The 26,067-nt window shown below is 45.4% G+C and overlaps 1 protein-coding gene across 11 annotated transcripts in view; it reads left to right on the top strand.

Annotated features, from left to right (window-relative positions):
* The window catches only part of BCAR3 (BCAR3 adaptor protein, NSP family member), a 259,712-nt gene that overhangs the window by 122,244 nt on the left and 111,401 nt on the right, over positions 1-26,067 (top strand). For 5 of the 11 annotated variants that reach the window (XM_086391286.1, XM_086391285.1, XM_086391284.1 and 2 more), the window contains one exon: positions 17,484-17,811. In XM_086391286.1, the coding sequence (XP_086247412.1) occupies positions 17,495-17,811 (317 nt within the window). In that variant the 5' untranslated portion in view covers positions 17,484-17,494. Of the gene's footprint in view, positions 1-8,945; positions 9,117-9,147; positions 9,446-10,435; positions 10,627-17,483; positions 17,812-26,067 lie in introns of those variants that run through there. The other 6 variants (XM_086391289.1, XM_086391287.1, XM_086391290.1 and 3 more) reach the window with 6 other exon arrangements.

Here is a 26,067-nt window from a genome sequence, read left to right as displayed (position 1 = left end):
ATCTCATCTCCATTTTACAAATGGAGAAAATGACCCAGAAGTAAGACACTTGCTAAGAATCACACAGTTAACCAGCAGAAACTGGGATTCAGGTGTGTCTGCCTCTAAAAGCAGTGCTATTTACCTGTTTGTTTATGTCATCTTTTTGAGGCACTATAATCTAGCGATTAAGAGCACGAAGTCTGAGCCAACTGGCGTGGGTTCAAAGCTCAACACCTTTATATATCTCTGTGTGACCCGGGCAAGGACTGAGTCCTTATCTGTAGAAAGGGTTAAGAAAGTGCCCTCTCACAGGATTATTATAGAATTAAATTGGTGAATATACATAAAGCTGTTAGAAAAGTACTTGACACATAGTAGTGTATGTATTAGTTGTTCAGTCCTGTCCAGACTCTTTGCAACCCCATGGACTGTAGCCCACCAGGCTCCTAAATGGAATTACCTGTCCATGGAATTCTCCAGGCAAGAATATGGAAGTGGTAGCCATTCCCTTCTCCGGGGAATCTTCCTGACCCAAGGATTGAACCTGGGTCTCCTGTATTGCTGGTGGATTCACTGTCTGAGCCACCAGTAGAAATTATTTTTAATTATGAAAGAAATCAGTGCTCATTGGAAAAAATGCAAACAGATTAGGATAGCATAAAGGAAAAAGCAAAGTTCCCTCTCACTTTTCTGTCCATTTAACCCCTCAGTATGATGGGAGGAAATTCTTACATATGTTTTGTACATGTAGACACATAATCCCCACACAAATTCATTATTTTTATATTAATGAGGCAATTTGCTTTTTTCACTTAACATTTCACAGGTATCATTCTGTGTCAGTACCTATAGAATTACCTCATTCTTATCAGCTGCATAGTATGGGCATGCTACAATTTAGGCGTTCCTCTGCAGATAACCATTTTTTTTTTAACTGCACATAATGCTGCTGTGAATATCTTCCTGTGTACAGATGAGTGAGCATTTCTGCAGGACAGATTCCTAGAAGTAGAATCCCTTGGCAAAGTGCACATTTACAGCCTGGGTTCTATTAAGTCATCCATTAAGGATTAACATTGCTTTACAAAAAGAGCATGGCAGAGGTCAGTGCCTAACACAAAGGAATTAGCAACTAATGATAGAGTTTTAAGTGATAAGATTGCTAGGAAGATTTTTTTTTAATAAGATGGCAGATGTGAGTGTCTCAGCCATGTCTCACACACCGTGCTCCTAGGCTGAAGCCCACTCATCTGGAGGGCCAACTTTGCTCTCACAGGTTGAATGAGGACATCCAAGTAAGTCAGGTTTTCCCATCAGCCTGACTTCTCCTGTGTAGGGGAGCTGGTAGGCGTCATACTCCCTTCATCTCTCTGACTGTCCGGGTTCCTTCTTCTGCACTAGAACACAGCTGGCAGGGCTCACTTCTACTTGCCATTGGGCAGTCTGCAGCCTCTAAACTGAGCCCTTCCCGTTGTAACTCAAGAGGGCAGCCAGGTGGCCATTGCACCAGGTCACACATACGTTTGTTTCCTCTTTCTTTGTTTCCACAGTAAAGCATTTCTTCTTCAAAACTCCTCTCCTTTATTTTCACCAGCATCTGTCCCCCAGTACTTTCCATCTCTCCCTTCTCTGTTTCTCCACAGCACAGGGAACCTCTATCACAGCCAATCCTGCTCTCTGTACCTGTCCTGTATTCCCCTCAAGGACAGAAGTTCCGGTTGATGTACTCATCTGCATATCATGCTGGGTTGGTGATGATTTCCATATGGTAGGGCTCAATGAATTGGTCTTCTAAGTGACATTTTCAATAATAAAAATAATACATGCTTACTTAAGAAAAAATGGAAAGCGGGAGCTATGTGTGTGTGTATTCAGTCGCTCAGTTGTGTCTGACTCTCTGACCCCATGGACTGTAGCTCACCAGGCTCCTCTGTCTGTGGGATTTCCCAGGCAAGATTACTGAAGTGGGTTGCATTCCCTTCTCTAGGGGATCTTCCCAACCCAGAAATCAAATCTGCATCTTCTGCATTGCAGGCAAATTCTTTACCATCTGAACCACCAGGGAAGTCTGGAGCTGTGTAAATAAGAACATTAAAATCATCTGGAATTCCATAATTATCCACAGGCATTTTAGATCATTTTCTTCCAAATATTGCCTAAGTTGAGAAGCTAATTAATGCAAAACTTGTCATCAAATTAAGGAAGTCACTGGGGATGAGGGTCCAAGTTCCATGAACTGGTGGTTCAAATATGTGCCTTATATAGACAATGAGCCTGTGTTATCAAGAACTCCATCTTTTTTTCTCTCATTCCTTCATTCAGTAAGTATTTATTGAGGATCTATTGAACTGTAGTCCTCCTACAGTGACTTTTCTAGCTGATATGACTGGGCATTTATGGCCATCATATAGGCCTCTTGAAAGCTGAGTTGACTTCTCTGCTTGGAAGACTGGGATTCCCATGACACCAGGCCCGTGGCTAGCTCTTCATGGGCCAGGAGCCTAGAGGATAAGAATTCTGAAAGTACCATAGCATTTTCTCCTCTGGTCTATGTCAGAGCTGCCCCTTCTTTGGGACAGTGGTTTATAGTATAGTAACCTCAGGGAGAAGGCAATGGCAACCCACTCCAGTACTCTTGCCTGGAAAATCCCATGGACGGAGGAGCCTGGTAGGCTGCAGTCCATGGGGTCGCTAAGAGTCAGACACGACTGAACGACTTGACTTTCACTTTTCACTTTCATGCATTGGAGAAGGAAATGGCAACCCACTCCAGTGTTCTTGCCTGGAGAATCCCAGGGACGGGGGAGCCTGGTGGGCTGCCATCTCAGGGGTCGAACACAGTCGGACACGACTGAAGCGACTTAGCAGCAGCAGCAGCAGCAACCTCAGGGAATTCTCAGTTTCTCTGTCTGTGATTGTTCAAGTTCAGATCTTCTGTATGACCTTCATCAGTGATACACTAAGCATCTGTTGTTCCTTACTTGTTACCATGTGGAGCTGAGTAAAGCTTAAATTTTAGGAGTTATTCTTCTTTTAAGTGCATTTTGCCCAATGCCTGCTCCAGCTACCTGTTAACTAATGATGTTACAGGGTGAGGCTCAACAAATTACTTTGTGGCAGGTGGTGATCAATGCCTGGGTAAGTGCTCCCTGACAAAGCCTTGCGCATTGCCCGAAGTCATCAGCTCCATTTCATTGGTTATGTTGTCCTTTCATATGTCTCTTTGGTTAAAGCAGCCCAGGGTTTTGCTGTCTAAACATTAATGTGGAAGCTGACTGTACACTTAAAGAAGTTTGAATCCTCAAATTGTCTATAGCACAGCCCACATCCATGACATTACATTATTTAGCTTTAGGGAGCTTTATGATGTAATACCAAAGACGAAAGGACGAAGGGTCTAGAGGCCTGGAGCTCATTCATTCATTCAGTAAATATCTCCTGCCTGCCAATTATGGGCTTCCCTAGTGGCGCAGCGGTAAAGAATCTGCCTACAAGACAGGAGACCCAGGTTTGATCCCTGGGTCAGGAAGATCCCCTGGAGAAGGGAATGGCAACCCACTTCAGTATTCTTGCCTGGAGAATTCCATGGACAGAAGAGCCTAGTGGACTACCATCTGTGGGGTTGCAAAGAGTCGGATACAACTAAGCGACTAATACACACAGACAAATTATGTGCTCCAAACTAGGACCAAAGTAAAAGCAAAACCAGGCATAGATCTTAGAGACTATAGAGCAAGAGATGTTAAACAAAAATAAACGTGTAATTATGAACTGTGACAAATTCTGGGAAGGAAAGAAGACTGTAAGACACACACAATCTAGGAATCTGCCCTGCTTTGGGTTTCAGAGAAGGTTTCTCAGAGAATAGAACATATGAACTGACTATTTGATTTCATGGGGCCTCAGTCTTCTCATCAGTAACATGGGGATAATATTACCCCCTTTGACTCAGAGACATTGAGGGAAGAATGATGTATGTGAAAGACTGAAAAATGCTCAGTGCCCCTATGAGTAAGCGTGTTGCCCTCCAGTCAGAGGCAGCTGTTCCCTGGCTTCTCTATATCTGTCATCAAGCCAGGCATTACTCAGGCACTCAGCCAGCAGACCTTTGATCATTGTTCTTCACTCTGCCAGGCAGCTGGGGTCGGATAGACCTGGGGTTAGCCTAGGTTCTTCCACTTACATCTAGAGTGAATTTGGGTTAAGTCACTTAACTTCTTCACTTTTCTCATTTGTGAAATAGGGGCAATAATAGTACCAATTCACAGCTTAAATTTTGTAAAGCACTTAGCATAGTTCTTGGGTTATAGTTACTCCTAAAACAATTGTAGCTACTGTTACTGTCATTGTTCTCCTTGCTGATTATTAACTCTTGCCAATTATTTATTGGTAATAACTTTGGCCCTTAACTTTCATTTCCACTGTCATCAGCCAGGTCAAAACTCTTGTTGTGTGACAATTGGCTGTTGCCATGGACTTCTAATTAGTGTCCCACCTTGGCTCTCACTTCTCTAGTTCATTCCATATGGCTTCTGGAATGAGCTTCCTAAAATGACGTTGCTTTACATATATCAATTTTTTCTTTAATATCATCATTGAAAAAATATTCACAGTTCATACCACAAAGAGCTAATATGGAAGGGTGTCCTGTAAAAATAATAAAAAGACCTACAAATGGATAGAAAAGTGAAAGTGCAGATTCCAAAAAGGAAAAACAAGTAGCTACTCAACATGAGTACTTATTATGAGACCTGAAAATTTAAATTGCACTAAAATTCACATTTTACTTATCAGATTGGCAAAAATTCAAAAATTAATACCTTCTGAAAAGGATGTGGAGAAATAGACATTTTCTTATATTGCTGGGGTGTATAAACTCCTATAATCCCTGTGGAAGGCAACTTGGTATCACTTATCAACATTACAAAAGCACATACCTTTTGACTTGCAATTTTACCTCTGGAAACTTATCTTAGAGATATACATATTGATACTATATATAAAAGATTATTCATTGCAGTATTGTTTGTAATAGGAAAGGACTGGAAACAAGCTAAATGTCCATCAATACAGCATTGATTGAATAAAGTATAGTACAATATATCTCTTCAAAGGGATACCATGCACTAGTATGGGGAAATCTGCAAGATATATTAAGTGAAAAAAAGAAAGTGTAGAACTATGGATATAGTATGTTACTTTTTGTGTAGGAGTGAGGAATAATACACACACTTAGAGAAACTGGGTCAGGCACACGTTTTAAAAGCAGTTGTTACCTATGGTGGGAGGGGGACTGGCTGATGGGAGAAAGAGTTAAGAAGGGAACTTTTCACTGCATACCATTTCATGTATATATAATGGTGTGTATGAGATTACATATATATACACAGATAGATATATGTGTGTGTATATATATAAAATCTGTGTAACAAGAATCATATTACCTAATCAAAAGGTTATATTAAAAATACTCCCATTACTCATTCATTAATGTATTGAGCACCCACTATGTGCTAGGCACTGGAGATACAAATGTGGAAGTAGTTGTGATGTGATGGAAAGACCACTGAACTTGAAGTTAAAATATCTGATTCAAATCCTGACTTTGTTTCTCACTAGCTATGGCTCAGCACATAGTAGACACACATCAAATGTTTGTTGAATGAATTTATGGTTGAAACTACTTAATCTTTCTGAATCTGTTTCCCTCCATATGGTGGTGGTGGTGGTGGTTTGGTCGCTAAGTCGTGTCCGACTCTTGCGACCCCATGGACTGTAGCCTGCCAGGCTCCTCTGCCCATAGGATTCTCCAGGCAAGAATACTGGAGTGGGTTGCCATTGCCTTCTCCATTCCTTCCATATAAATGTTATCTAATGATAGAGATGCCTCCTATGTCACAGAGGTACTATGATCGGATGTGTCATCAGACCTAGTAATAGTTGAAGAGAACCATCATATGCTAGGCACTTTCCCATCTATTATTTCCTTGACTCCTAACGTTTATTTGCTCATTCACTCCTGAAGAAATAGCAGGTCTGGGAGAAACAGTGACTCGCCTAAGGCCTCTTGGGTGTGAGTTGTCTTCTAGTCTTTGTTACTACCTTGTCATGATGCTTCATTAGTAGAATTTTTACCCAATGTAGGTGCTTAGGGAATTTTGAAAATCAGGAAAAACCAGAGTTTTACCACTGTTCTCAGTGACACTTCAGAGTAGCAGAAAGTCAGTAAATGCATTTCTAATAATTCAGTTTAGAAGTATACCAGCTGGTCTGTTTGACATTCACTGCACCAAATACTTTGGGAAAATCTAACAAAAATTAAAAGTTTATGCTTCTAATGAGGTAGGAAAGATAAAGACTAACCCACAAAAACACCCATAAGGGAAAGATAGAAACTGATTCTTGAAGATGCTGCACTTAGAATTTTGCAGATTCGCCAATGGCTTGTCCTCAAAGGAATGAAAATGATATAAAGTATACCAACATGGCACAATTTAAAAAACATTTTTATTGAAAGAAAACATATGGACAGAGCAGTGTACAAATCAATTTTTATAAAATGAGAGATACTTAATTTTTATTAAATAGGACATGTCTATGCAACCAGCACTTGGATCAAGAGAGGGAATATTACCAGCACCCAGAGCACCTCTGGGTTCCCCTTCTATCACTACACACCCCTCAAGATAACCACTGTCTTCACCCTTAACACCATAGATATATTCTGTTTTTGAAGTTTACATATACCCATTTGTGTCTAGTTTCTTTCACTCAACATCACACACTAAGAGTCACGCATCTTGTTGAGTGTAGACACAGTTCATTCATCCTTATAGGAATCCATAGTTTTTCTTTCTTCTATTAATGGACATTTGAGTTGTTTCTCTTGGGCTCTTATAAAGAGAAATGCTATAAACACTTTTAAACATGTCTTTTGGTGAATAGTGTATGTATCTCTGTTGGGTATATAAGGAAGGAGCTAGGTCAAACACTTATGTAGAAGATAATGCCAAACAGGTCTCTTAAATGTTATACAAAGTTCTCTAATTTTAGGTATTCTGGTGGGTGTGAAGGGAGATCACAGCACAACCTCAAGTTGCATTTCTGAGATGAGCTGAGAACCTTTTCGTATGTTTTTTGACTTTTTGAGAAATAACTTTATCCCCGCTTGCAAAATGCCTGTTGAAATATTCTGCTTATTTTCAGCTTGGTTTTTCTGCCTTTTTCTTGCTGATCTATTAATGTCCTTTATATATCCTATGTAAATCCTTTTTTGGATATGTATGTTGCAATTATCTTTTCTCTGTGGCTTGATTTTTCACTAATGGTGTCTTAGAATAAACAGGAGTTGTTAATATTTAAATTAATTATTTATTTTATTTTTGGTTGCTCTGGGTCTTTGTTGCTGCACGGGATTTCTCTCATTGCAGCGAGCAGGGGCTACTCTCCAGCTGCAGTGCGGGCTTTTCACTGACTGGCTTCTCTTGTTGTGGAGCAAGGGCTCTAGGGCTTATGGGCTTTAGTAGATGGGGCCCTCAGGCTCTAGAACACAAGCTCAGAAATTGTGGCACAAGGGCTTGGTTCCTCCCTGGCATGTGGGATCCTCTAAGGTCAGGGATCCAATCAGTGTATCCTGCATTAGCAGGTGTATTCTTTACCACTGAGCCACCAGGGAAGCCCAGGAGTTCTTAATTTTAACGTTATCTAATGATCAGGTGTTTTTTTCCCCTCCTTATGGCACCCCACTCCAGTACTCTTGCCTGGAAAATCCCATGGATGGAGGAGACTTGGTAGGCTGCAGGCCATAGGGTTGCTAAAACTCGGAACCGACTGAGCTACTTCACTTTCACTTTTCACTTAAATGCATTGGAGAAGGAAATGGCAACCCACTCCAGTGTTCTTGCCTGGAGAATCCCAGGGACTGGGGAGCCTGGTGGGCTGCCATCTATGGGGTCGCACAGAGTCGGACATGACTGAAGCGACTTAGCAGTATGGTTAGTACTGTGAGTGTTTAAGAAGTCTTTGCCTACCGTAAGGTCATGAAAAAAATTGTTTTTATATTTACTTTGGATGCTTTTATTGTTTTATCTTTCACAGTTAGATTTAAAATCTGTCTGGAATTGATTTTTTGGTACAGAATAAGGAAGGAGAAGGCAATGGCAACCCACTCCAGTATTCTTGCCTGGAGAATCCCATGGGCAGAGGAGCCTGGCAGGCTACAGTCCACGGGATGGCAAGAGTCGGACACGACTTAGTGACTAAACCACCACCACCACCAAGGTAGAGGTCAAGATTCTTCTTTTTTTCTCCATGTGGCTTTTCAGTTGATCAAGCATCATTTACTGAAAAGACCACCCTTTCCTCAGTGCATCACATCAGCATCTTCCATGTAAATCAAGTGACCTTATAATGTAGACCTGTTTATGGACTCTATTGTCTATTCTTGCTGCTGCTGCTGCTGCTAAGTCGCTTCAGTGCTGTCCGACTGTGCGACCCCAAAGATGGCAGCCCACCAAGCTCCGCCTTCCCTGGTATTCTTCAGGCAAAAACGCTGGAGTGGGTTGCCATTTCCTTCTCCAATGCAGGAAAGTGAAAAGTGAAAGTGAAGTCTTCGTGACCCATGGACTGCAGCCTATCAGGCTTCTCCGTCCACGGGATTTCAAGAGTACTGGAGTGGGGTGCCATTGCCTTCTCCGTCTATCCTTTGCTACCAATTATTCTTTCTATAGCTTTATAACAGGTCTTGGTAACTGGTAGTCCTCCACTAGGCTCTAATTTTTTACCCTCCCAAGCCATCTAATACCAGAGTGCAGCTTCCACTTCCCACTTGGCTGTTAATATCTTCAGATGAGTGTAATTGATTTGCTTGTTCCAAGGGCTTGGTCATTTGTGGTTACCTGGGTCTTTATCCCATCAAAACCCCTTTAAACAAAGCCAGCCAGGTGTCGGCAGACAAGCAAATCAGATCTGTTGGGTAATTAAATTACGCGGGGAGGGGAGAGGTGGATAAAGTGAGGTTGTCTCCCCTGGGGGTAGAGTGACAAGGTGATCGATCTACATACACCTGAGGACTGGCTTCTCAGGAGGCACGAGGAGAGCCAAACTAAAATCCGGGTAGAGGAGGACTACGCGAGGTCAGCGCATGTAAATGTCGCGGGGGGTTCCGCAAGGCTGTGCGAATAGGCTCGCTGGGGTGGGGCCGAGAAGCCGCAAATCACCAGTTGAGGGCCGAGTGCGCGTCGCCGGCTCAGAGGCGCGCCTGCTGCTGCCTGGGCCCGGGCGGGGGCCGGGGAGGGAACCGGAGCCCTAGCCGCCCGGCACACAGGAGAGACGCGCGCCGGCTTCCCGGTGGGAGCGCTCCACGGATTATGAGCCGCTCCTGCTCCGGGAACAGCCGTGGCGCGGGGCAGACCGTGCGGCTCCTCTGAGCCCCAGCCCGAGAACCCGGGCCCCGCGCTGGGAGGTGAGTCTCCGCCGCGTGTCCCGCGGGGGTGCGGCTTCTCCCGGGGCGCTTCGGCCTCCCCCTTCCCTTGGAGGACGGACTGGGAACTTTGTTGGCGAAAGTTAGGCTTTGGGGAAAGTAGAGCCAGCGACCCCCTACCGCTCCCCCAGCCGAGTTGGCGACTGGGGGCTGGAGTGGCAGAACTGGGGACGGGGTTGCGCCCGTAAGGGGCCTCTGAACCGGGTGGGATTCCGCACACGGGGCCTGCGGCGGGAGGCGACGTGCCGCGAGCATCTCTGCTCTTTGCGTCTTCCCGGGTGCTGGCTTCTTCGACCCCCTGAGCGTCCGGCCGCGCCTCCCGGTCCCCTCCCTCCGGTCCCCTCCCTCCGGCCGCAGAAGCCGGAGCCGGTCGCGGGATGCGAGGGCCAGGGAGGTGGGGGTAGGGGCTGCTCCGCTGGAAGCCCTGGGCTTGGAGGAGGCGAGTTTCTCCACTAATCTCTTGGAAAGTCTGCAAAGCAGGCGAAGGCGCCCGCCCCGTAACTGTTGACAACAGCTCCCTCCCTCTCTCCCTTTGTTGAAAAAGAATGAATAGTTGGTTGTGTTGCTCCCTCTTCGTCGGAGAAGGGAGGGAAGGGGAGGTGAAGGCAGGGAAAGGAGGGACGGTGGGCGCAACGCAAAGTGGGTTCCGGTCTCAGCCGGTCTTTGCTTACCCGCTAAGGCTGCCTCCACCTTGAAAGTTTGATCAGGTGTACACAGTCGTGGGAAGTTCAGTGGGCTCCAAAGCAGCTGTCGAGGCGGTGTGTTTCGTGGAGGAACCCAGAGGGTCGTGCCTAGGCTTGGGTGGCGGTGATGGAAAACTGGTTTTGGTTTTAACTCGCTTGAAGCAGGGTGAGGAGGTAAAAGATTATTCTCCTAACCTCGTTTATCTTTCACCTGAAGCTATTAGCTGAGATAGAAAGTAGAGCCCTGCGTTCAGCCATGCATTTTAAACCTTGACTCTTATCTACCAAGGCTACACAGATCTTTCCAAGGAAGACACATTGGCGGAGGGAAGGTCAGTTTGAGAACGGATAATCTCCCTGCTTGTTGCCAAGGAGTGAAACGAGATCCGGGAGGAAGGGGGAGACGTCGGTTCAAAAAGTCACAAGTGGGAAGGGGCTGCTCCGTTAATACCGGGAAAGCCACAGGCCAAGCAGTTATACGTGAGTGTACAAGGGGACATATGAAATGTAGCTGTAAACAACTTGCCACACTAACGGCTCTCTCACGCCCCGACTCCAACTTTCCCTGAGAAGCCTGACATTTCCAGAATGACTAACAGGAGATCTCAATCTCCTATTCATATAGAAAGGACTGCTTGTCGAATGGATGCTAATCTTAAGACCTTTATCATGTAGATCCTGTGCTATGTTGCTTGCAATTCAATCCATGGAAGAATTATTCATACTTCAATCATTTGGCTAGACTTCATAATGTACTTCAAAATAAAGGGATGGATACTCAATTCCTACACCCAAGCAGAGCTTCATTCTGAGTGGATAAGCCAGCTTTATATGTGTGGTTTGCCATCTCCTCTTCCTATCTGCCTCTGCAGAGAAGATATACCACTACAGATCTGGATTGTAACTTCTCTGTTGTGGTCATAACAGGGCAGCAGAGGGGGTTACATTTCCAGAGTTTAAAATACAACAGAAAGCTTCTAAAGCCCACATCCCATGACCGTCTGTGAATTTAACTTGAAAATATCTCATTTCAGAAGTAAGATTGAAAAATACAAACAAATAGACTGCTTATCTCTGCCTCAACTTGCGTGCGATCGTCAGTTTCCTTGAGACTATAAAGGAAGGGAGTCAAGCCTGTTGTTCACAAGCATTTTCGAGCATAGCCGCTGACCAGGGTCAAGAAGGCAGCACATAGGTTGGGAGTATGTCAGGCTCTCTCTCATCTCTACTGAGATTTCAGCTCTTTGAACGTACACGTGGGTCTCATATTTTCCTATCAAGATGTAGAGTCTTTGACCTTTGTGTATATTTCAAGATCTGGCTTTAGACAGAGTCAGGACGCTGTGTCTGATTACCTGCACAGGTGAAGTCAGATGGCCAAAGTCTCACCTGGGCTTTTATTTTAAAGACTGAATGTGGGCTCACTTCATGTGCTTGTGTATCTGTGCCCTTGTCATACTTGATTGGGTGTCATTACATCTTTTGTTCTTGGTTTAAACATCTCCCTCTTCATCCTTCCTGGCTGCAGTCTTCTCCAGAAACAGTGACTTCGTTTGTGAGCTCTCACTGTGATGGGGATGCAATGACAAGCAAGACAGACATGGTCTCTGCCCTGCTTAGGGAGACATGGTATTTTTGGAATGCTTGCTGTATGTCAAGGGCTTTCCATACACAATTGCATTACTTTTCACAACAACTCCATGAAGTAGATGTTGTTAACCCATTTTTACAAGTGAGAAACTGTCAGAGAGGTTGTCACTTGTCCCAGGCCACACAGTAAGTCAGTGGCAGAGTAGGGATTTGAACCTGTGAGTGTCTTACTTCAAAGCCTAGGTTCTAAGTCACACCATGTTTGATTTTCAAAAATTAAATAGTACATAATGGCTAGGAACATCAAGACAGAAGCATCTGCAAGTGGAGAAAACTTGGGAGCCAGAAACTGGAGACTTGAATTTAGTCTCCACCATGCTCTTCCAACCCATGTGTTCCCATCTCAAGACCCTCCCATTTGCAGAATCCCCTGCCTGGAACTGAAGGGAGTTGAATCTTTTCTTGACTGGTTCCTTCTCTCTTTTCAGGTCTCATGTCATGGTTCCCTCTTCAGAGAGCTCTTCTCAGAACACCCTTTCATGTTCTTTAGGGCAGTTATGACTGGGATATTCCCTAATTTGTTTTTTTTTTAATCTGTGTTGATTGGACTTCCCCATCGCAGTGTAGGCTCCATGAGAAGGAGGAGCTTATCTATTCTGTTATAGCCTCAGCTCTGGTACCTTGTAAACCCTCAGAGAATATATATTGAGTGAATGAACATGTATTTTCCTTATCTGGAAAAGGGAAGGGGCTTGATCCTCTGAGATCCCATCTACATATCACGTGCTGAGATTCTGCTAGTGGTCAGCTGTGGTAGGTGGCTTCTCTGGCAGAATGGAAAGTACGTACCTTGAACCTAGATTCCATCACTTCACCTCTGGATTTCCCCCAGGTTCCTGGAGTCTGGAAAAAATAAAAATAAATAAAAAGTAGGAAACAGAGCAACCCACAGACTGCAAATGAGTTTCTTCCACCTGTAGGTCTCCCTTCCACTCCCCACCCCACTTTAGTTTGTTGCTGCTGTTTGTTTTTATAAAGTTGGGTCTCTGGCCAGGGCACACCTCCCTCACCGTTGGATTGACTCAAGCTTGACATTGGACCCAGGCTGGAACCAGTCTTTTGCAGTGACTAGTCACGGGATGAGGCTATATTTTAATGGGGAAGAGTCCCAAGTTAGAGGCAGCAGGTTGTTGAGGAGAGCCTGGCCTGTGTATTTCCAATTTATCTGCAGCTGAGAAATTTAACTGTAACACGGGAAACTTCAACTAGGATGATCTTCATCCTCCCATTATTAAACTCTGCTTCACAGCCTTCGGGTCAGCACCCCTTCCTCAGGGAAGCCTTTCCTGGCTGCTAGATTCATCTAGACCCCAGTTTCCACTCTGCGTGCCCCCGTAGCCTGGGAACTCACCAATACGTAAAGTCATTACTTATTGTCTGCTTCCTCCATAGGATAGGAACCTCTGGAGGACAGCTGTTTGACACCATCCCCAACACCCACACAGTGCCCACCACATAGGAGGCCCTTGTTAGATGTGTGTTGGATAGAAGAATTAGTGGATGCTCCTGTTGACTGACTGTTCCTCTTTGTCATTCTTTTCTGTTACCCAGAAAGTAATCTGAGTGTCAGTTGTTCTGTACCAAAGAAACCCACTTACCTGGTGGTTCTCAAACCTGGCTCCACATTGAACAGTATTGCAAGGATTTTAAGACTGATGCCAGGGTCCTATTCACCGAGATTGTGACTTGATTGGTTTGGTTCATGGCTTGGGTGTCAGAATTTTCGAAGCTTCTCCGAGGACTCTTAATGTGCATCCAGGTTGAGAGCCTCTGCTTTTCCAGAACTCATTCCTGGCGTTGGCCCTTATAGGTTTGAAGCAGTCCAGGTGAGAGAGGGCAGGGATATAATTCATGGAATATTGCATGGTTCCTGACAGTTTAAGAGGTACTTTCACATCTGTTATCACATCTGATAATAACAAGCTAACGGATCTACTCTCTGGTTTAAATACTCCCTTTATGTTGATGACTCTTAAAAATCTACCTTCTGTACTGGCCTCTAACTGAACATACGAGTATCTAGACTGCAAGACAGAACTGTCCTGGTACCTCACACTCAACAGCGCCAGTGGTGAGCTTGTTACGTGCCGTCCTGAGAGGGTCACCCCTTGTGCTACTGAGTGATACAGCACAGCACCATCCTCCCATGGCTGTGGCCTCCTTCATCCCATACAAGAGGCCTTGAGCTCTTAGCCCCTCGCTCTGCCCTTCCTTTCCCTTCCCTTGGCCACTGTCCCATGTCGGAGTCCATCATTCCTTGCTGGCTTGTTGTTGGTGTCTGACTGACCTCCCCTTCTGTCCCCTCCAGAATCACCAGAGCTCCCTACCCAGGCACAGACTGGATTCCATCCCTCTCCTCCTGAGTTTCCCTAGCACTGACAGTCAAGTTCAAACACCTCAACACACCCTTTAAGACTTTGTGATCTGGTCCTAAGCTGTGCTTCTTCCAGGAAGTACTTCTCAGCTTCACTCGAGCTGCTCTGCACAACTTAGGTTCCTGAGCCTGTGCAGGTACTTCCCGCCTTTATGCATCTGCTGTTACCACATCATCTTAGAAGGCTTTTCCCTACAGTTTCCAGCCTTTCAAAGTCTTCATCTCCAGTGATGCCCTCTCTGAGATCCTCCTTGAGCCCTTTTATCAAAATTAATTGTTCTTCCCTCCAGCATCTTAAGGGTCCCATCAATGAGTTACATTACAGTTGACCTTGAACAGCACAGGTTTGAACTGCATTTGTCATTTTGTTGTTTAGTCCTTCAGTCGTGTCTGACTCTTTGCAACCCTGTGAACTGTAGCCCACCAGGCTCCTTGGGATTTCCCAGGCAAGAATACTGGAATGGGTTGCCATTTCCTTCTCCAGGGTATCTTCCTGACCCGGGGATCAAACCAATCTCCTGCATTGCAGGTGGATTCTTTAGCCACTGAGCCACCCAGAGTGGGGGTGGGGGTGGCACGTAGAATTGCATAGGTGCACTTATACACAGATATTTTTCAGTAGTAAATACTACAGTCCATGGTCAGTTGAATTTGTAGATGTGGGGGAACTGTGGATACAGAGGGCTGTCTATAAATTACATGCAGATGAACCCTGAGTTGTTCAAATGTCAACTGTATTCTCTTTGAATTCATAGTTAGGGATTGAGGTTTATGCTCTTTGTTTCTCTGAGTATCTTATCTGGAGTGGGCACTTAAATGTTTGTTGAGTTGGAAGTAGGAAAAGCAGGTGTTAACATCCCTCAAGAATACACTGAGGTGTGGATAACTTGCCGAAGGGCATTCTAAAGCACTTTGGCTCAGACTTGAAATAGATAGATCTTGGATAAGCAGAGAGGAAACAGGCTGCTGGAGACGCTGGAGCCAGTGTAACTCTTGTCTGTCATCCTAGCCTGGAGATAGACGTGATCAACACTAGGGGCCTTTGCAAGCGGAGAGATTCTGTGCGATGGGGGTGGGGCTTTGGGTCTCCCCACCAGGTTCTTGGGACTGCTCCAAGCCTGTGGAGAAGAAAGGTGCTGATAACTCGGGCAGGTGAGAGTTCATGGCTGTGAGTGTGTATGGGTGGGATGAGGGACTCCTAGTCGGCTTACGTCATCTGTGTTCAGGAGAGGGCTGAGGAGTTTGGTTTCTTTTTTAATAATGATGATCAACATGGAACAAGTGCTGATGGTGTGCCAGGTACTGGCCAGACCCGGGAGGGGCCCCCGCGGGGACTGACAGTCCGTTGTCTGCACCCACCGGGAGCCGGCCTTCTGTGTGGTCCCAGTTCAGCATGGAGCAGACAGGCCTCAGAACTACCAGATCTGGCAGGGTTCAGATTATATGCCTTAAATGAAGGGCCTCCTTCCACCCAGCGCTTCAGTTTCTCTCTCTGTCACGTGTGGGAACAGTGGACTGAGTGTGTGTGTGTGTTGGTGTGTGTGTGTTTGTCACTTGTTTCCTCTGCGCACTCTGCTGACTGCTCTGGGTCCACCTCTTATTTTACCAGATTCTGTTCTTCTTTATTGTCACCAAGCCAAGTCCCAGGTCCCCAGGTCCTTTGTGGAACTGTCTGCAGTGGTGCTAGAGAGTGATGATTTTCACTCAGCACCACTCCCTTTGCAGGGGAGACGGTGGTCTGTGAAGAATGGGGATTGCACGGCCTGAGAACAGACTGCAGAGTGAAGAGGCGTGTTCCTCACCAGGCTCAGGGAAGGCCAGGGCGTGGGGCTTAGCTGTGCAGCTGTGATCTCTGGATCAGTCTAATACCGTGACTAGTGGTACAGATTCTGTAACCTTCTGTTTCCTGGGACTAGCCCTAATTTTTATTCAAGCTTGTGTTTCTCCTTCTCTGTTTATTCGCCTTTATAATTTTATTTATTTAGCTGTGCTGGGTCTTCACTGTTGCACAGGCTTTTCTCTAATTGTGGTGCCTGGGCTTCTCGTTGTGGTGGCTTCTCTTGCTGTGGAGCACAGGCTCTAGAACACAGGCTCAATAGTTGTGGCACACAGGCTTAGTCACTCTGTGGCATGTGGGATCATCCTGGATCAGGGATCGAACCCATGTCTCCTGCGTTGGCAGGTGGATTCTTTACCACTGAGCCACCAGGGAAACCCTATATTGGCCTTTAAAATATCATTTAATTTGGCTGAGATCAAAACCGTAGTGGTTATTTAGAGGATAGAGGTGCTAACCCTGCTCAGGGTGAACTCTGCTAGTGGTGATAGCTGGGAACAACTGCTAAGGCTGCTTTCACACACAGAGTTTTTCATTTCTTCCCTTGTGGCTCTCGACCATTTTTTTTCTCTTTTTTACCTTTCCCACTCTCCTGACTCCACTGGCACCTATGCACATTGCTTAACCCTGTTGGTGATAGGCGGGTTCCTGACCCCTCGGGGGGACGATTGGAGCTCCTGCCTCATGGCTTTCCTCTCCAGCTGAGCCCACTAATGTGTGGAGGAGTGGCCCACCTCCTGAACCCTGACCGTCTTCGTTAATTAGCGTACATTGATTTATTTACAAGCACCAGGTCTTCACCAGAAGGAATCTGTCCTCTCTGGGTAGCACAACTGAGGAGCTGGGTTGAAGGCGTTCTAGCAGCTAAGGAATTCCAGCCATCTTCACCTGTTCTTATTGCTTATAGGGTGGTGGGAATGCATGAGCTCATTATCTTTCCTCAGTATTCTTTTTTGTTAGTCATGCTTTTGCCTCAGCTTCAGTAATCTGAAGTAATAAACTGGCTCGTGTGTCTTTAAAGGCTCTGAAATGTATTTGCCCTATTCCATTTGGCTCAGTCAGTAAAGAATTGGCCTGCAATGTAGGAGACTCCCAGGTTCGGTTCCTGGATCAGGAAGATCCTCTGGAGAAGGGAATGGCAACCCACTTCAGTATTCTTGCCTGGAGAATTCCATGGACAGAGGAGCCTGGTGGGCTACAGTCCACTGGATCGCAAAGAGCTGGACACGACTGAGAGACTAACACACACACACATTGGTGGACCTGCTGCCAAACCAGGAGCATTCTTCTATAGGATGAAGAAGGGGATAAATAAACTTCCCATCATAGTAAATTTCACAAGTGATGTTTATCCTTTAACATTTCGTGAGCATTTTCTTTTGTTACATGATCTATTTCCATTTCCTTTTGTAAGGAGGAAGTCAGTTCTCATGGTTTTCTTAGATTTATGGCTTCACTCTCTTCTTTTCCCCTTAGACTTGAGGATCATGGCTGCGGGAAAGTTTGCAAGTCTTCCCAGAAACATGCCAGTGAATCACCAGTTCCCCCTCGCCTCGTCCATGGACCTTCTGAGCAGCAAGTCCCCTCTCGTTGAGCGTCGTGCAGATGCCTATCAAGACGTGTCTATACATGGCACCCTTCCCCGGAAGAAGAAAGGCCCTCCTCCCATCAGGTCCTGTGATAACTTCAGTCATGTGGGGACCCTCCCGCATTCCAGATCCCCACGGCACCACTCACCTCTGATCCAGGATGTCATCCAGGAGCAGCCCCTGCAAGACTGGAAAGGTGAAGCCTTCACCTTCAGGTAGCTTCTTTAATTTCACAAATGAAAATGATTTGTTTTAAAGGACTTTTTTTAAAAAAAGTGTTTTTAGGAAAAATATCAAACATGCACAAAGTAGAACAGATAGTTTAATTAACTCCCATGGACCCATCACCCAGCTTCAACAGTTATCAACTTGTGGTTGGCTGTACCCCATTCACTTTCCTGCCTCTGGTATTTTTATTATTTTCAGGCAAAGCTTTATTGTGCTCTGTTATTATTTTGAAGCAAATTTCAGACTTCGTTTTATCTGTGAATATTTTGGTATATGTCTTTGAAAGATAAGGGCTCTTATTTTAAAAAACATATAGCTACAGCATAAAAAACTGTAACATCTAAAAAAAGAACCATTTCTTAATATCATCCAATTTGGGTGATATTAAGTGTATTTTAAGGTCAGCTTTCTGTATCATTAAGTCCTTCAGAGGGAACCATGGTATTTTTTTTTTTTTTGCCTCAGATTATGAACTGCATCCATCCATTTCTATAGAGATGTCAGGATTTCTATAATTAGGATGTCTATAATTGTATAGGTGTCCCCATTATCCAGAGCATGCCTATGAAACCTTCCATAAGCTGAGATGGTGTGAAGTAGTAGTTCCCCTAGGACACATCATACTATAAATGGATGCATAACATAAATGGAGATAAAGCACAGATGCTCACGCACATCTCAGGGCCAGGGCGACTTAATGCTGAGAGGCTGCATGTAGTTCTGGAGGGAACTTGGTGCTGCCACTCTCTGCTCTGCGTGTGCACCGCCTGTGCAGCAGCTTCCAGAAAACAGACACTCAACGCTATTTTAGCATTTCACCTTTTTCCACAAAAGCAAAATTCCTGTTCAGACTTCTGTTAGTGAAATCAAGTCCCAATGTAGGTCATTTTGTAAAAGCAAAGTAGTGTCAAGCACACTTCCAAAAAGCGGGGATACCTGTGTTTAGCTGTCAACAAGCTGAAATAAAATCTTGTTTGGTTTTGGATCCATCATCAAGTCAGCTTCAGAATACTTTAGAACAGGAATTGCTTTCTTCTTCTGTCCACCAGGGACCTGGGTAAATAAGACTCATGGTCATAAAGGCTTTTTCTCTGGGTCTGAAATGGGCCTAGTTGTGACCCTGCTTGTGGAGCTGGTTTAGAACCGCTGCACCCCTTTTTCTGTTGAGCAAGGCCAGCAGCCTGTGATGCTGTTGGGTAAGCAGGGGGATGGTTTCTTCCGCTGTGTCTCCTTACATCTCTCTCTATGTGCAGCCCTGTAGTATGGAAGGCCGCTTTGGTGCTAGCTCATTTATTTGTTCAATACCTGTATATTGAACACCTGTGTTAGTTAGAATATGCTGATTTTGTAAGCACTATTGCTTCACCAGGAAAATTCTGCCCGTATCCTCTAAGTATCTTAACTAAAGGGCTGGTCTGACATAGACGACATTTTAGCTATCAAATCATTGCCCTTTTACAGGGTGGGGAGACATGTGCCCTGACAGGATAGCAGTGGAACATGAGAAATGGTGTCCTCCCAGAGCAAACACTGTAGTGAAGGATCCAGATAATAAATACAAGTAAATAAACAAGACAATGGCAGGTTATAGTCAGTGATATAGAGGAAATAGTAATATGCTGGAGATTTATTGGGGTTATATTTTTTTATAGGGTGGACGGTCTCTGAGGAGGAGAGTTCAGTGGAAGGCTGTCCTGGCATAGGAAGAACAAGTGCAAGGAACCAGGGGTGGGAACATGTTTGAAAAACCCAAAACAAGCTAGGGTGACCTGTGGCTGGAGTGTGGCATGTTGCGAGGCAAATAGTACACATGTTGGGAAAGGCCTAGGCAGGCAAGAATTGTATAATTGCAATATTACAGGAGAAGATGAGTGGAAGCCCAGATAGTCTCTGGAGAAAGCACTGGAGAGTCTGCAGGGTTTCTGACGTCAGATCACACAGTTTCCCAGGGTGTTCTGGGCATCAGGTGGTTCTGCTCTGCGGAGTCCAGGTGGGTGGCCTGCTGATGACAGGTGTATGTGGAAGTGCACACATGCGCACAGTAATGTTGATATCTCATCATGGGCACCTGATGCACCGCCATGCAGAAGCAGAGCCATCACTGCCCTGTCTTAGGGAGGCTATGAGGCAGTGAAGGAAAATAACTTCCAGCTAGCCAGAATTAAGCCCAGGCTGCACTCATGGAGTCAGAACCCACTTATTACCTGGCTTCCTGTGGCTACTTTTTATTTAGTTAGTTAAACTCTATATTGAGCTAGATATCCATGGGCTACCACATGGAGATGGTTCACAAAGTCCAGGCTAGGTGTCTACTCTTACCAGGGGGATCTCCCAGGGGCCGGGGGTAGTAATGGAGTCACCCTTTGTAGCTTGAGGAAGTTCTCAATAAACTCCTGAGGCCCAGGCTGTCAACCTGCCAGCAGTTCAAACCTTTTTAACTGGAAAACTAACTTGGACATAGATCAGATCTTAGATCTTATCGGAGGTGGACTCAAGTCATGAGTTTAAAGTCCAGGCTGTGGAAGACTTAACAAGTGCTGTTGGTTTAGGTTTGTTTCTGATTCAGAGTTACGTTCATCCAAATTCATGTTTTTTTCCCTTAACTTAAAATACCTTATTGTTAAAGGTCAGCACAGGAAGTAAATGCACATCCTTCAAAATTATGCTGAGTGTCGAAGGATCTAAAGTCCTCTTCCCCGACTCCGCACCCTTATTGTTAATGTATTTTGTTTACCTGACATGTCTTAAAAATATCCTGAGTTGTTCTCAGTTTTGAGGACTTCAAAGCACCTTATATTCTTTTTTTCTTCCCTCCCTAAATCCTTTTAAGTATTCCTAATAAGATTATGAGCTGCCTCAGTTACTTTTTGGAACAAGTCAGAGTGTCAACAAGTGTAACATTTTGTGAAAGTGAAAAGCTGGGGACAGGCTGTTTGAATGAGAACCTGAGCCTCTAGAGTGGGAAGTGTGACCAAGGTGCTGGACAGAATTACCTCGAGAGAGAAACAGCGTTTCTGTTCCTAACTCAGCTCTGACAGCCCGGCAGAGCTGTGAGACCCACCACCCTGGTTCACTCACCACTGGAAGCTGGGAGCCGTGTGTGTTTTAGAGTTTTGAATCCCTGACTCTAGGGACCTAAGACTAGTTAGGTCTACCTTTAGCAGGATTATTGGTTTCTTTTTTTTTTTTTTTTTTTTGCCTTGTTTCAGATAAACTCTTTTGGCCTTATTTCTTTTCAGAGTGAATCAGGGGTTAACTTCAGCCAAGAGTAGCTGAAGTTCAACTCTCCCAGATGTCAAGCCTGCAAGCCTTCCATTCTATCACACTTGGGGTTGGCATGATGATGGTGGGGCTATCTTGGGGAGTGCCCCCCCCCTCCCCCGCAACTCCTGATGTGGGCCCACCTATACTCAGAGGGAAGCGCTCCAGATAGCACCTCCTTGTCCTGTGAAATATTCTAAGTTGCAAGTTTGCTGTTTTTCCAACAAATTTGTTTACTTTATTAATCACTAAAAAGTCACCTGTATGGTTGAATATTAAGTAAATATCAACCCTGTGGAAGGCCCTAGGCAAAGCAGAGGAAGTCTTCCTTTTGACCTAACAATTTACATTAGTAAGCAGTCATATAAACATGTGTCATATTCACATGGATTATTATTCCCTTACATTTTATAGTTATAAAATATCTTCCTGTTCATAAGTTATCTTGTTTGAACATCATAACCCTATGTGACAGTAGATTTCATCGTTAGCAGCAGCATTAGGTTGTCATCAATACAGCTGAGTAAATGGTTCAGAGATTGAATGGTTGAAGCACCTAAGATTAGACCCTCATGTGTGACTGAGCTAGGATTAGGACTCAAAAACTATCATAGGGCCTTCCCCAGACACTGTGCTCTGTAGCCTTGCAAGAAGGCTGGCTCTGCTGTGGGCATCTCTGAGTTATCTTCTTGCGTGAACGCTTCAGTCCCCAGGGTCTGACTGCAGCGTCTCAGACACCCGCCTTGAGGAGGCTAGAGCCTTGGCTGCCAAGAGCAGGCAGAAGGCAGGCCTGGAAGGGGAACTGGTCTCCTCGTTCCGAGACCCGTATCTCTTGGCTCTGTTTTTGTCTTGGCTGCCCTTGGATATACTTGTGGTTTGAAAAGGAGCCAAAGTGAGGAGCCCAATGCTCTTAAACCTGCTGCTTGATGTCACAGAAGGAGCCTTTGTTCTGCAGGCTGAGCAAGGCTTCTCTGAGAAGTCTGCAGATGGGATTTCCTCTTGACATTAGCATTGTTTGTCTGGTGTCCCTTGGGTTCATCCATCTTCAAGGATGAATTTTTATTTCAATTTGGGACCTTCCTTGGACTGAGAGGAGACCCGTTCCTGATATGAGAGGTCTGCATTGCCGGGATAGGTGAACGGTCAGCACTTGGAGTCCACTGTCGGTCCTCTCCCTGCCCATGGGTACGTGGAGGCGCACATTCCTGGGAACAGCTGCTGAGAACGTAATTCCTTCTACCCCCTGTGCTGTGGGAGCATGTGGCTGGACAATGTGGTGTTTCATTAATCTGCATGAGTGGAGCTGACTGACTAGTCACAAGTGTTTTAACTAATGGGGGCCAGAAAGTCTGCAGAATGATTCCAAGTTAAAATCCCGTATCCTTTCCCAGGCAGTTAAGTAACCTTCTGTGTCATAGTGTCAGCTCTTCAAATTTGAAGCTGAAGTGTTAAGACACAGGCTCTGTGCAGAAGACCCTACTCCAAACACTGATTCTAGGCTGTGTCGGTACTGTCACCTGAAAAATTGTTTCCACAGCCACCAAGTTCTAGAACTATTGATTTATGCTCCCCCAGACATGCAAATAAAGTAGTCTTTAGCACAACGTTAATCAGAAGGATCTACTATGTGAAGGTCCACACGCAAGCATCTGCACAATTTATACATGGGCATGTCTGCTGTCTACCGATTGGAAGCTCTTTGGGCACAGAGAAAAAGTTGGGTTTAGATTTGAAAAAAGGCTATTTAATATGAATAAATTCTTTTTAGTAGAAGGTACATTTATTGAGTTAGCAGAGTGGCAATGGCGTAACAGCCAAGAATGTCTCCAGAAAGTAATAACCCATGCATTGAATTTTTATTTTTAAATTTTGAAGTTAAGTTTTATGAACAGTTTAAAATGCCCCTTGGTGTTTACGTGCAGCTGTTGCGGATGGGTTAGTGAATTCCAAGCCATGGTGCACGTCCAGGCCCTGGTGGCCCCTGGTGTGCTGAGGCCAGGAGCAGCTGGGTCAGAGGTGAGCTCAGCCCCTGCTGGGCATCTGGTACCAACCCAGGGTTGGGGGAGCCCAGAGAATGGGGAATGCCTGCAGGCCCACCAGCTGCCTGACAGTGTCCTAAATCTTCTACCCACAGGGATGGTTTCAACCTAAAGGCTGGGATCTGTGCATTCTCAGCTGTTCTGGGGGAAAACTGAAGTACTTTTTTTTTTTAACTGATTGCAAACCACAACCAAGAAAATGATCAGACTTACACAAAACCGTCCTTGTTAAGTAGAGCTGTTCAACATCTTCTTTCCTCCCCAAGTCTCCCCAACAAATCTGCTTTAAATTCCTGTTTATTCAGGCCTCCTGCACGTTATTTGAGCAAAAGTCAGGTTTGTCTGTCTTCTGTGAGTCAGAAACTCTGAGTTTTTCACACCCCTCAGGATAGGTTGAAGCACACTGTAGACAGAAGATGCTCTGCAGTTACAGATGACCTGTGTTCGTATCACGTGTGGATTGGGGAGCCATCCCAGCCAGGCCCGGAGGTGGGAGCTGGAGAAGTTGCTTTTGTTGTTTAGGAGATCCCTTCGTGGGGACTGGACTGGAGCCACAGGAGTGATAAGCCCTCCGGCCACCTCCGGCCACAGCCACCCTGCTGTTCACAGCTTTGTTATGCTGTCACCACCCAGTCTGTCTCTAAGAGGCTAGCTGCAGGATCGCCTGCAGAATTTCAAGCTTTGTTTCCTCCAAGGCCCCAACACTGAGGGTGTTCCTGTTTTTGGATTGTGCTGTTATTTACAAATTACAGAAGTCTGAGAAACCTTCCGTGTTGACCCAGCCTTTATGTCTGTGGTTCCAGAATCACTTGCAAAAGTAGTCAGGGGTGGACAGAGAGAACGCGAGTCATGTAATCCAGAAGGTCTCAGTCTATCCACTATTAGGTGTGTGAACTAGGACAGGTTCTAAACTATAAACTGAGGGTGAGCATAATGCTTCCGAGGGGTGCTGTGAAGATTCACTGGTCACTCAACCTGCAAGTTCCACTGAATGGCATGGCTCTGACTTTCACTCTTAAGCCTGGTTCTGCCTTCTGGGAGTCTGGGTAGAACAGGTCATGTCCTTGCTCTCACTTCCACCTGATCATAGCAGCTTATTCTTCTCCTGCCAACTCTGCTGGGTGACGCCTGACCTGAAGGCCACTGGTCATTTTGCTGGGATGTTGATGTAGCCGTGGATATCAAAGAAAGCAGCTAGTGACCTTGGGGTTGATTCCAGCAAACAGACTGGGTGGCTTTGTGACCTTGTGTAAGTTACTTCATCTTTCTGACCTCCACATCCTCAAAGGGTGGCTTGGGGGTCAAATACAACCCCACGTGAAGGCACCTAGCTCAGGACCTGGCATGGAGCAGGGGCTTAGATGTTGGTTTCCGCCCTTCCTTCCTCCTGGAAGCCCAAAGGCCAGAACTTGGAGGCTACTAATCCTCGTATGTAACCTGAGATCACGTTCAATGCCTGTGGGTTTCCGTGGGAGAAGGTTTCCCATGTGTTGACAGTCTGGCCAGAATCCCTCTATGTGGGTCTGCTCTAAGCGGCCCTGCAGCAGGGCATCTTGGCCACCACTCAAGCTTACAGGTCTGACAACCCCATGGCACATGGAAAATCAGCACACCATGGTACTGAGACATAGAGTCTGTCCTTAGTGAACTGGCCCAAGCCCTTGCCTGCTTGTCCCTGTACTCAATGTCTGTGTCTTCACTGTTTCTTTGAGTATTTATTGAGTTTATTTAGTGTCAGGTATTGTGCTGGGTTCTTCACAGGTGGCTCAGTGATGAAGGATCCGACTGCCAATGAAGGAGACGTGGGTTTGATCCCTGGGTCAAGAAGATCCCCTGGAGCAGGAAACAGCAACCCACTCCAGTATTCTTGCCTGGAGAATCCCATGGACTGAAGCCTGCCAGGCTTCTCTGTCCATGGGGCCGCAGAGAGTTGGACACGACTGAGTAACTGAGCACGCACGTTGTGCTGGGTACCAGGTCCCAGTGGAGCATGAAGTATAGATGTGGACCTTGTCCTTGGGGAGTGCCCAGTTTAGGGCACTAAACTGAATGAGGAGGTACAAGGAAGGTCATATCAGAGAGCCCTGAGTTCCTTGAATTGGGGGGAGAGAAGGGTTCTCTGCAGGAGGGAACATTTGAAGATTGAATATAAAAAAACAATGTAAACTTCTTCATTAATATTTTATATTATGATGTATTAAGATAATATTTTTGAAATATAAACTTAAAACATTATTAAAATTGAGTTCACCTCTTTCTTTTCAATGGACTACTAAGAAAGTTTACATTACATGTTTTTCACATTGCATTTCTGTTAGTTCCAGTCTAGACCTCACTAAGGAGTTTAGAGTTTCTCTGCAGGTCAAAGGGAAGCCTCTAAAGGGTTTTAAGCAAGGGAATAGCATGATCTGGCTCTGTTAATAGAAGACTCAGTGGAGAAGTGATTGAAGGCGGAATAGGAATTGGAGGGAGGGCAGGAGGCGGTTGCAGAAGTTCAGAAGGCAGAGGGGATCTGTTCTGGGAGGGTAGTAGGGGAGATGAAAATGGGAGGATTCAAGATCTATTTTGTAAGTAGAATCTACCAGAATTACTGAGGGTTCGATAGAGAGGGATGAGGCAGTGGGGCAGTCAAGCATGGCTCAGGGAGCTGGGTGGGGGAGCGGGCCATTTACGGAGACAGGGAAGAGTGGAGAGGAACAGGGCTTTATTTGGTGATCAGGCTGCTTTTTCCTGGGAGGAGGAGGTGATGGATGGTTCGATTGCAAAGAATCGAGACTTCTGTTTTACGTGTGCTGAGTCTGAGATGTTTGCGTGTCTACTGGAGGTGTTAACCAACCAGTTGGTGTTGTGAGCCTGGAGCTATAGAGCGAGGTCTGGGCTAAAAGTTATAAAGTTAGGAGACTGCATACAAATGATGTTAAAGCCAGAAATGGATGCCATTGG

The sequence above is a fragment of the Bos grunniens genome, chromosome 3 (genome assembly GCF_055505025.1).
Source record: "Bos grunniens cultivar Pamir isolate PY7600 chromosome 3, Bosgru_T2T1.0, whole genome shotgun sequence".
NCBI lineage: Eukaryota > Metazoa > Chordata > Mammalia > Artiodactyla > Bovidae > Bos > Bos grunniens.
Note: the sequence above shows the minus strand (reverse complement) of the source record. Positions and strands in the feature narration are given on the sequence as shown.